The 12,343-nt window shown below is 54.2% G+C and overlaps 1 protein-coding gene across 1 annotated transcript; it reads left to right on the top strand.

The window, feature by feature from the left end:
• Positions 1 to 902: 902 nt before the first annotated feature.
• Positions 903 to 3,092, top strand: CORC01_02087 (uncharacterized protein; the record flags this gene model as incomplete). The annotated part of the gene is made up of 4 exons (XM_022613739.1): positions 903 to 925; positions 984 to 1,336; positions 1,387 to 2,642; positions 2,709 to 3,092. The coding sequence occupies 4 exons, from the start codon at positions 903 to 905 to the stop codon at positions 3,090 to 3,092; spliced, it is 2,016 nt and encodes a 671-aa protein (XP_022479830.1).
• Between the last annotated feature and the right edge of the window lie 9,251 nt (positions 3,093 to 12,343).

The following is a 12,343-nucleotide window of genomic DNA, read 5'->3' as shown; positions in this document are numbered from 1 at the left end:
GATTCCCATTACTAGTCACTCCTTTTTTTTCGAGCCTTGTAACCTATAATACTTTTTTCCTTTTTCGAAGGGGCTGCCTCTTCGCATCTATAATACCTACTCTCCGGGAGCTGGCTCTCTTCATCCCGCCAGGAACCAGGACGGCCAGTTGCGTGCTCCATCCCACACACACACACACACACACACACACACACACACTCACACATACTCACACATACTCTCACACACACACACCTTCACCATCAAAGCATCAAACGAGGTTGCTGATTATTGCAATCTCACCACGCTCCTTTACTGCCTTTGAAAATCGCTCGCATACATACATATATAAACACAGAGTGCCCAACACACACTCTTATTACACAAGATCCTCGACCACGCTGTCTGGCTGAGGACCGGCATCCCTACCGCCTCCTACCATCTCCTCCTAACACCACCACTAGCCTCATCGCGAGGACCCGCTGTCCTTAACGCTCAACATTGTACACCCGCCCGCGAGGGAAGAGACCGGAAAGGGGATCAAGACGCAGAAAGAGAGAGGAACCGGGAAAGGAAAGGAAAAACCTACGCGTTCCCTGACCCCAACGAACATAATCACTCACGTAGCCCGTCCATTACTCGCCCGGTCCGGAGATTATTTGTCTCTCTCCACTCAGGTTGGCCACTGCGCCAGATTCTTCCAAGTAAGTTCCTGGAAACCTCCTCTGTCGGCCTGCCGGATCGCACTCGTCGATACGTGGGCCGTGTGGATCCCCATCCCTCCCCCCCCCGACTGCCGTCAGATACAACTGCCACCCTTGATGTTCCTCGTCCGAGGATCAATGCTAACAACCCACCGTCCCCGTTCAGCATCAACCCGATAATTGATTAACCGCACGCTCCCTTGTTCCTATCTAAGCACCATGGACTCTGGTCAGGCACAACTGTAGGCCCCGTCCCGTCCCTGCAGCCTCCGGCATACATGACTTACAAGTACACTTTAGCCGGCAACAAATACACATACCTTCCTTCACCTTCAACCCCAACAACAAGTTCAGAAGAGACGTCCCGCCTCGTACAACGCCCATCATCAACATGAACGGTAATGATATGCCCATCAAACAAGAGGGCGTGGGAGCACCCGCTGGTGTATGGACAACCCCGACGTCTCAAGGCATGAGGCCCCGACCCGCGACCATCCACGAGGGCTTCTCGTACAGCATGGGCGATGACTACGGCACCCTCCCATCATGGGATTCTTCGCCCCTGCCGATGCAGCAGACCCCCAACGATGCCATGTCCCGACCGGTATCAGTTCATCAACAAGACTTTTATCCCGTGACCACCATGGAGAACAGTGAGTCAACCTCTTTAGAGGTAAACTTGCATACTAATAATGTTCATCAGACTGGCAACAAAAGCCATGCGAAGACACTTTTGAATTCCATGGATTGGACACGGAGATGATTGGCCAGGCTTACACCACCGATGAGGCCATTCCCGTGCTTGATTTGAGGTACCAGCAACAGGACAACGAACCGTTCAACTTTGATTGTGGCCCCAACCCGCGACGCATGTCGGGCTCCTCATTCACCATGTCCACGTCCGGTGCTCTCTCGGATATGCCATCCTACGAAGACTTCTCAGCTGCTCTGTCAGAAGCGCCATCGTTCAGTTCAGACTACCCTCCGCCGTCTAACCGCAACTCATTGATGTCGTCGACCCAGTTGTCGCCGGTTGCGTCTCCCCGGATGACACCCCAGAGTCGATCTGAACTCGTCAGGACTCAGAGCCGCGGTCGGGCTTCTCCTTCGCCTCGCCCGGGCATGCGATCTGCCCCCTACAGCGTCGAGCGTGGAACGACGAAGAGATGGTCGACGGGATCGTACGGAACTCAACAGAACAGACGTCAGACACCGTTCGTGTTTCACCAGGGGCACGATGCCTTCGGCGCCCACCAGCGCCTGTCTTCGAGACATTCATCGCCCACGATCCAGCACCAGCAGGTCCCATTGAACTTCACCAATCTCCAGGCCGCCCAGCAGCATCCGTTCATGATGGCCGCGCCGCCGCAATACCAAAGAAACAGCATGAACAGCATGCTCTTGCCCTCGCAACTGCCGTCCAATGGCTTCCACCCCGATGCTCATCACTTCGAGGCACCGCCGCCGCTCCTGTCCCATGGACTTTTCCGCATGCTTCAGAGCAACGCCGATCCCCATTCGCTTCACAGCCACTATACGGATCTGTCAGACCCGCCCGATTTGTACGCTTCACTGCACGAGGAGCAGATCCCACCTCCTCCTGAGGACATGAACCCATCCGACCCCGATCTTGTACCTCACGAGCAAGAATTGCGGTTCGAGGGTGACTTGTACACACCCAGATGGGTTAGAGGTCACGGGAACAAGCGGGAGGGATGGTGTGGAATCTGTAAGCCCGGCCGTTGGTTGGTGCTCAAGAACTCGGCTTTCTGGTACGACAAGTCGTTCACCCACGGCATCAGCGCCGCGACGGGCAATCCGTTCCAAGAGCCTCAAGAGACGCGTCGAATGGATGGAAACCCGGACGTTTGGGAAGGCTTGTGCGGTAGCTGTAATGATTGGATTGCACTGGTCAGCAGCAAGAAGAAGGGTACCACGTGGTTCAGACACGCCTACAAGGTATGTGACACGGCATCGATCGTGACAGGTCACCTCTCGTTTCACAACAGGCTAACAATTATGTAGTGTCACACACACCCCAAGATCAAGGATGCGCCAAAGCGTCGACGTGAAAGTAACCACAACCGCAACCTGGCGGCATCTCAGATGGCCAAGCCAAAGGTTGAGCCTCAACAGCCACAGCAAGCGCCGCCAATGCCGCAGCAGGCCCCAATCACACCCCAGATGACCCCGTCTTCGGCCTCCGTGACAAGCACGCCTACGCCTGCGCAGATGCAACAGCAGCACCAGCATCAACAGCACCAGCACCAGCACCAGGTTCAACAACACCAACACCTTCAACAGGTGCCGCCACCCATGCCTCAGATGAACCACGGGCAGATGGGGCAGAACCCAGGTCAACAGGGAAATGTCATCAACCCTCTAGAAGGCATGCCAGGCATGATTTGATGCGGTTACTTGATCTTGAAATGGCAGAGAAACACCAAACACGACTGATACCACTTTTTCCTGTTTTTTTTTTTTCCTTTTGTCACGCAACTTACCCCCGCCGCAGCGCGTGCCTGTGGTACATTACCGAAACGTCGTAACGAAAAACAACGAACATTTCCTGACCTACCTTGACCTACCTTTATAGACTGGGGCACAATGGGATACCTTTGGAGGGATGGGACAAAATTTTGGAAGGGTGCTAAGGGTATTGGACTTTTTGGACGGGAGAAAAAGCAACAACAAGAAAAGCTCCGAAACTACCTCCCCCGGATGACAGAGAAGAGGGAGAGTGTCAAAATGTGTCATGACGATTTCCAAAAAAAAATCTACTACCTTACCTTATCACCATCACAATATCCACCAGCACCACCATCCACAACTGATTTTTCCATCTCCTTTTCCTTCCTGTCTCGAGTTCGTTTCCTGACCGACGTTTTGCTATTTCGACCACGAACACCCATGTTTGACGCCCCGGAAGAGGAGGATACCAAATGTTTGTTTCGCGCGTGGCTTTTCCACTACGTTCAAAACATGACAAACCCCAGAGTGCAGGAATTCTTTTTGAGATAATGGTCCAGTTTCGTCATTTCATCAACACCCACGGAAGAGAATGGGGGAAAATGGGGGGCCTAGTTTTGTTCCGTTTAGTTTGTATCTTTGTTCGTTTTCTTTTCTTCTTTTTTTTTTGATCCTTGTTCAGTCCCTTCTGATTTTATCTTTTTCTTCTAGTTCTGATCGCCCCACCCCCCTTTTCCCTTACTTGCTCTTCCACAACTTAATCGTAGATAGCTAAATAGTGAGACCCCAACGACTGCAACGCAGTCACAGTTTTGATTTTTCTTTGAGGAGGACATACCAATGATATCAAGGGGAGGAAAAGGTGGAATGGGCCTGGAAACACAATGGCGACATGGACTGGATCAGAGAGGGGAAAAGGGGCCTGGGACATTTTTGTGCAGAGCAAGTCTTCAAAGTCACAGAGGAGGAGGATGGGGAAGGACGCTGTGACGGACGGTCTTGACTGGCCGTTTTGAAGGCGGAGGGGGCTGAAAATGGGAAAATTCGTTGTTATTGTTGGGGGAAAACCTAGGGGCAAAGCAGTACTAGTTAGATTTTTTTTATTTACCCGCGCAGAATGAGGAACACACGGTCATTTCAGAATGAGGCACTTTTTGATGTTGGGCTTGATAATGTGAGGCTCACTGGCACACTTTGGAAGCGACGACTAGGCCTTGGAAGAGGCTGGTTGTAGGATATCCGAAGGTGGTACCGTACCAGATATCACGAATACTACTCACTACTACTGCCCCCCACCCCCGAGACGGACGGAGAGGATTACAGACAAGTGGACGGCGACATTGGGGGGGATCCTGCTCTGTCCGTCAAGACTTGGGATTCAAGAGCGCGTCGGAGTCCAACCACTCCCCCTCTCGCTCTTTCTCAGGGGGCCTGCCATGCCATGCTATGACTCCTCAACCCCCGCTTCGTCTTGCGCCCCCCCCCCTCCCCTAGTCAACGCCCACCAACACTCCAATCCATAATCCCGACGGTTGGATCGCGATGGGCTCGTGAACAAAAAAGGATGTGCCGCAGAAACACATGGAAAACTAGATAGATAGGGGAGTGGTGACGGAAAACGGGCGCGCGGTACGGGTTCAGGGGTGTTTACTCGGATGGAGTCCTGACAGGCATTCATCCATAGACTTTTAGAACTGGGATGGAAGGGGGATTTGAAGACGTGGCATTGTCCAAAGGGGGGGGGGGGAGGGAAATCAACAACAGGAGGAGGAGCAGGCCAGCCCGCCGGTGCGACTCGACGTTGCGCGGGATCCGGGGACAAGGGGGTGGGTAGCGAGAGGGACCCCGAAGCCGATGGGTGTTGAAGATCGGTGGGGCTTAGAGGGGCAGGTTGTTTTTTTTTCGTACATACTTTGTACACTACTCGACGCTGGACGGCTAGCAGAGAAAGATAGAGAGAGGGAGAGAGAGGGCCTGGGCCAAGAAGGGCGTTGTGCTGCGGGTTGGATTGGATGGCGGCAGGGCAGTGCAGGGCAGGGCAGTTGGGACCGCGTTTGCGAGGACATTACACTACCTACTCCTCCGTACCTACATATCCGTACCCTGCATGCGTCTCTCCCGTGCCTGGGTTCAGGAACACGGTCAACTGCCGACGGGGACGGGGGACCGGGGGTTGGAGGGGAGTTGTGGGAACGCACGAAGGTGGTATCCGTCGGCCACGACGTTTCTTGGCTCCTACTGTGTAGGTTCCTGGCCACTTCCTGCTGGCCTGGTCTATCTGGAGTCTGCTGGGGCCCTGACGACGAGAAGAAAGTCGTCGCAATGCGCGTGGGTGTGCCGGGGCCTCACGGCCGGGGTTTGGGTATGTGGGCGAGGAGAGCGGATGGACTGCCACCTGCACACACACATACTCAGGAAGTAGTACGTATATGGTGTATACACTATACCACAGATTACGGCAAGTGCTCGTCATCGCCGAGGAGCCACGCTACAGTGGATGAAGACGCAGGGTTTTCCGGGGCCGGGGTGAGAAGGGGGGGGGATGAAGAAGATCAGACCAGGAACAGGAAAGAGAATATACTAGGAATTAGTGTAAGCTGAACACAAGGGGACCAAAAAAGGAAACCCGGCGTGCCCGGTGGAAGTGGAGGAAGCTCGGCCGGAGCCAGAAGCCGTCTGTCAGTGTTCTCCTGGGCGGGCTATTCGCTTCGGTTACCCGCCACCGCGGGGGGGGGGGGAGATACAGAGAGAGGGCATAAAGTATAATGACAAGTGGAGGCCTCTATAGCCTTTCTACCTTCCTTTTTGCTGCTCGAAATGGTGGTTCAGCTGCCGGGGGGGGGGAGGAGGTGGGGGCCAACGTTTGTAGATGTTTAGATTCCGTGGCTTGGGGTTTATCAGGGGCACGTTCAACGTGACAAGTTGTGCTTTACCATGCGGTTGCAGCATTTGAAAGAACGCACAATGGTGGACGCTTGCGCTTGCGCTCTGGCTCTGCGGCAAGTTGAGGTGACGGCGGCTATTGGAACGAAGGTTCATCAAGTTTGGACGGAAAACGGCGCGGCGGGAGACAGACCCTTTCGCTTGAGCTGCCCTCCCCCCCCCGTCTCTCTTTCCCGTCTCGAGGGGTGGGCAGCGTGAATACTGGCTGGCCGAATTGGCGGAACAATGGCATGGTCTTTGGGTGTCGGAGACCGGCCGCCCCGGCTTTTCCTTCCCTTTCCATGTCTTCCTCCTCGCCCGGAGAGAGCCCGGGTTTGACAGTCCGCATTCTCAGGGATCTTCCAGGAACTTGAACTCTGCGAGAACTCTTTTTCTTCTTCTCTCTCCCCCTCTGTGACCAGTCTACTCCCCCGGTCCCTGTCCCTGGCATGTCTTTGGGGTTCTCGTGTTCTACTCACGGTTGTTTCGGTTCGGCGGGTATCCTAGAGAGTCTCATCCCAGAAGGAGATCCATTTAGGCAAAGAAGGAACATCGATTCAAGAATTCCTGTTGGTTCGTGGCGGGCGCGATGGGTGGAGAGAAGGTGGGAAAGAATTATAAAAAAAACCTCTCAAAAAAGGAGGAATGATAGGAAGAGAGATTCCCGTGAGGGTTGCTTGCGTATGTAGGTAATCTCCCGGAATTCATGCATCTCGACCGGGACACCCCGCCACTATATGTAGGGGAGAGGGGCCGCAGCTCAGCGCACAGGCATTCTTTACTATTTTCCCGGCCTGGCGGGAATAAGTGATTGGCGGGCGATCGTGCTTATTCTTTTTGCCCTACGAGAATAGAGAAAAATGTAACGCAACGACTGGGGTAAGGAGAAGGGGTAGGTGACCCGCCGGCCGGACGTGGTTCCAAGTTGGTGGAAAGTGCCGGGTTCGTGATGTCCACTTCAAGAGTACCGCAGTCCGAGGTCGTATCCTGATTCTCCTCTAGGCGCAGGTCAGCCGCGGGGAGCGGAGGGGAGGGGAGGGAAGGGAAGGGAAGGGAAGGGAAGGGAAGGGAACGGGGATGATGGGATGTTACCGGGAAGGAAAAAAGGGGGCAACCCACAGGCTGGAAACCATCGACGAGGCAGTTGACTTTGACGTCGATGTCGTGCTCCCCCCTCGTCTCCCCTGGTCCCTGGACAGCAACCAGAGAGCTCTCCTTCCACGGCTCTAGTGTACCTGCTGCTCGCAAGGTATTGGCCGACGCGACAACTCTCGCATCGTGCGATGGCCGAGCAAAAGCCCTAGTGGAGGGAGAATCGGGCTGCTTCAGAGTTGACGAGGACTCTCAACATCAAACTCATTTCAATGCTTGCTGAAGTTGCTCGAGAGCTGAAGCAAGCCAACCAATTACGCTCAACTGCAAGCACTTAAAACCCCTTGCAGCTTGCAGTGACAACGAGCCAATCGCACACCAGCACGACACGTGCTTTCTAAACCACTCATGCCCCCAGCCACTTCCTCTGCATCCAGAAACCACAGTCGCGACTGCTGCCGGGAAGTCATATTATCCAATCATTCCGTTGGCGGGCTTGAAGTCATGCCATGGGCTAAGAATGGGCCTCTTGAACTCGTGCCGATAGAGACTTGTTTGCGAGTTGAGTCTTATCCCAAGCGCTGATTAGATTTTTCCGACAAGATTCTACCATACACAATTGGCGCTCTTGTTTGTTTACTCGATTATGCTGCATCACCTTCTCGTTGATAACAAGCACCCGATGCCGCGTCCGTGACTTTGACGAGTGAATTGGAAAGCGTCAGCTACCCTCAAAATGACCAAAGTGGAAGAGAGTCGAGTGTGTGGGCTGGAAGACTGCCAAGGCTTCAACTGCATAGGTCCGTCAACTGGACACGTCATTCATGCAAGACCCCTTCAAGTTTCGAGGAATTTCGAGGAAGACCGAAGACTGCTGACAATCTAGGCTTTGTCGACATCATCGCTCTGTCACGACACTTTTGTCGACTTGCGGAGCACAGGCATATTTCCATCGTGATAGTTCGTCCGATGAAAAGACTACTACTTGTTGCTTGAACTCTGGGGTGGCGCGGCGCCAAAAGATCGGGTCAAGTTGACGTCGCTATCAGACCAACGCCACGGAGCACAGCGTATCAAGCCTGGTTATGACTACCTTACGTTGCGCAACATCAAGCCGTGAAGGACAAAGGCACTCTGAGCGACAGCCTTCGACGCCACAGGACAAGAACCCGTTCAACTTCTCATGGTGAGCAGAGTTGCAAATGAGAAGAAGGAACCGCGACACGTCACCAAATCCCTCGATTCGATATTTTTGTCCCCAATGACTTGTAGAGAACCGAGGGTTGCGTCCGGGGAGCCGACTTTGTTGCGAAGTCGCGACGAGCTACGGATGGCCTCAACTGTAGAGCGTGGCCGTCGCTCGGCCTACCTGCCTTGCCCATGAGCTTTTGGGATAAAAGTGTGAAGCAAGTCGCGCTGGAGTTGAAAAATTGGCCGACCAAGGTGGAAGTCGGTAAGAAACGTGTATGGGAGTTGGACTCCTCATCGCGGTCTTGGTAACAAGTTGGAACCGGCGATTGTGATCCCAAGCGTACTTGTACAAATGTTCGTGGAGTTACCTCAAAGACACATTGACGTGTGTCTAGGCCAAATGGATGTGGCCGCCGGGCGGCCTGCCTGGAAGCGGCATCCAGGAGACGTGGCCGAAACAGTGTGTACAAGAAAGGTCAACTTCAAGCGTTGACTGTGTGATGCCTGTTGCGGGTTATCATCCTGTTGGAGGATTCACGGGGCTCTGGTCTAGCAACTCAGCGACCAAAACACGTTCCTCAATGATGGTAACCTAAGTGTCTTTACGTCAACTACTAAGTTGGTAAAAGGATCGTCAACTCAAAAGAGCGGGAGAGAGTGAGGAGGCAAAACCCAAGGTAAGAGAGACGTTAAGAGAGTTCGGCGACTGCACAAATAGTCCGGGGCTGAGATGGAGACGACCCGCTGCTGATGCCGATGATGGCGCGACTAACAAGTGTCTCACTCCATTCCTTGGTCTGGATCCGCCCGGCAGATGCTCACGATGCCATCCAAGGCTCCAACTCGTCTGAAACTCTGGATGAGGTACGGGGAAGCGGGAGCGGAACACCTGAAAGAGGCTTGTAGCTCCGAAGACAAACGATCCATCGGATTCCGGGCGGAGTGGTCTCCTGTTGCTTGCGTTGTCTCTCCAACCGATCGATCTGGGTGTTTGAAGATCGCAAAGATTGAGGGGGCTCCGCGAGGTTTCAGCGCTGAAAGGGACCAAGAAAACCCCTGGGCCAGGCACTGGGCCAGGCGCAACTGAAGCGAGCTGAAGCCGGCCCCGAAACAGTGGGTCCCAACCGGAGAGCGGAGGGAACGGTGTAAGGTGGGTCGCGGATTGGGTGGGCATTCATCACGACGGGTCACCAAAGTTAGGTGAGACGATGGCGGGAGGATGATGATACGGCAACGTGACCGAGTTCCAGTCTCCCAGAAACCACGACGTTCAGCGCACAGATGGAGTTGCGGATCAGTGCTGGTGCAGCTTGTCGCGGGAGGGGGACACAGGCGAGGCTAGTTCCGGTAGCGCAGCGCCGCGTTGACTCACACCTTGCTGCTGACATGCCGAGAGTTTCGATGACCTATCTGGCATGAATTTCGAGTCTTCAATGAGGGGTGGTTGCCGTTGGTTGCCGGGTGGTCTCTTGGGTGAGGTATCTGCGGAATGGATTGGTTAGTAACTGTGGTTGGTTGACCGATATGCATTGCATTGCAAGCAGAATGGTGTTGGGTTAGAGAAACGGGCAAGAGGTTGTCTTGCTCGCAGGGCTGCAGAGCCCCTCTGCACGAATTCTTCCGTCATGACCAATGCATCAAGCAACAAGGTTCAGACTCGCCGCTATGGACGGGTAGTGTACCTAGTTATTGAATTGTCTTTGGCAGCTGTCAAATCGTTTCTGCTGCAGTTGCGAGTTTGTCGTTTGGCTGACGTCGCTCGTCCTATCATCGCGTGCCCGCCCAGAGAGTTCTCACATGCACCTGCAGTAAGACTACAGCGAGACGACAGCAAGACTACAGCCCGTTTCGGTAAGGCGCTCTGCAAGCCGTTCCTGCTTCCCTGCTGAGAGGAGCGAAACGGAAGGACAGTTCCAGACAGTCAGAGTCCCTTCTCTCCCTGGGCTGGCTGGCCCCCGCCTTCTGGTGCAGCCGCGAAAGATGTGGCTGCCTTTGGCCAAGTACCTTGCATGGCTCTCTGTGGACGATCCTTCCTCGCATCGCATTCTACATTTCGCTTCGCTCAGCAGCCCGAGCCGATGCAACCGGCAACCGGCAACTGGCGAAATGTCTCGGCAACCGCATCAGAAACTGCGTGCGTTTCGTTCCTTCTTTTCGGCATGGCAAAATATGCGGAAGCAACCATGGATGCCTGCGAATAGCCTATGTAAACAGCCGTCTTCTGATGAGCCGCACAACTGGTCTACATCATAAAGACTGACGGAATGGATGTCACGGTGAGGGAGAGACGGGGAAACACGGGGGCGACCAGGGGCGACAGGGCTCAGCCGCCCAGATCGGGAGCAAAAGTCAGACCAAGATCAGGCCAGGGCAATTCCCATCTAGTTAGACGGATGCTGATTTGCATGCCTTTGCTCTCAATTCCCTCCCCTCCCCCAAGACATGCCCATCTCACGCAGGAACATCCTTGGACCAGCCCTTTCTTCAGTACCCCCTTACAGAGGAGAGTTCATCGCATTTCTCGCTGGCCAAGTGGCAGAGCTGCCCCAGCAACTGCAGTAACAGTTGTACTTGTCCTGTTAGCCGCCGCCCGGACTAAGCATTAACCTCCGCAGACCACCCACCAGTACCACCAACCAGCACGTTCATGCCATCTGATTGCGCCATATCCGTTAGACGGCCCTATGGCTGGCGTTGATTTCGCCGTGTCCTCTGGCTGGCTCCCCCTGGACGACGAGAGGGGGGGCAAGATAATAGCTCAGACGACAACGCCAGCAGCGGCGCCAGGCCAAGCTTGCGTCCCGCCATCATCCTGTTTTTGCCCACGTTGAAACCCTAGATACGCGCTGGCGTATCCCGGAGGAGAAGAGTATCTTGATATCCTGACGATGCATCCGCACACCAAAGACAATGGAAAAGAAGGGAAAAAGAAACTTTAGCAGTTGGTGTTGCGGTTGGTATCAGTTGGTTTGGGTGCGATCGAGCTCGAGCTGGCTCGGCGACCAGAGCCTGTCACAACCTCCTCTCTCAACGTGGCTCAGGGCATCCTTCCAACCTCCCTGTCGAGCAGCGTTAGCCTGTCATCCATGGCGTTGGTCGAGTTTCCCCTCATCGGCCTGCTTCTAGTCTCGAAGCCAACGCCGTTAGGGGGCGTCATGGCGATCTGGACTCGACACATGTGGCTTTACTTTTAACCTTTGTCACAGTGGGAGGGAAGCAAGAGAGGAAGAAACGAAGTGCCCATCTACCTAGAAATTGTTTCGTTTAACTGACTGAATCTGCAGCCTAATCTAATTACACAGTAGAGCACCACCGGGAAGCTCCCAGCAACCAGAGCACGCACCTTCTCTGACAGCCTGTGTCTATTGCATCTGAGTTTTCATGGTTAATTGTAGGCGGGCAGCGCAGTCTCACCAAGTGCGCTGTGCTCGACAGCGCTGCCATCCCGCCGTCTTGGCTGGTCTTATCCAATGAGATGCGCTGCATTCCTCGATACGTACCCTTCACGGCCTTAACTCGAGGTACTTCCAAGGATATGGGCATCCCATCTCCATCTCTGCATCCCAAAAAATTTAGCCAACTGCAACGAGTCTACAACGAGTCTTCCACGAGAGCAGGCCGTCTCTGCCTAGCTTGCAATCTGCCATCTGCCTGCCATATCTACGTACCTTGATTGTGCGTCGCCCTGAGGTTACCTTCTCTCGCCTGTCTTTGCAGCAACCCACCAGTAATTACTGCTTCGGCTGCGGCTGCTACTGAGTACCGTCTTGACTTCCTGGTGTTGGTCTTCACACTCTCTACTCTCCCTCCCAAACAAGTGAACGATTGGTTCCTGGAAGCTCCTTGTCACTTCTTCACTATCCCCTTCCCCCTTCTAGTGCTGCCTCTCCTCGATCCTGCGCTCTCCTGGAAGCGCCGTTTGCTGCAGACCAGGCTTTGCATCTGCCGTCCTTCGACTCTGACGACTAGATATTTCATCTGCTTTT

This window comes from Colletotrichum orchidophilum, assembly GCF_001831195.1.
Source record: "Colletotrichum orchidophilum strain IMI 309357 chromosome Unknown Scaffold_11.1, whole genome shotgun sequence".
NCBI classification, from domain to species: Eukaryota; Fungi; Ascomycota; class Sordariomycetes; order Glomerellales; family Glomerellaceae; genus Colletotrichum; species Colletotrichum orchidophilum.
The sequence above is the reverse complement of the archived record's forward strand: the minus strand, read 5'-3'. Positions and strand labels throughout refer to the sequence as shown.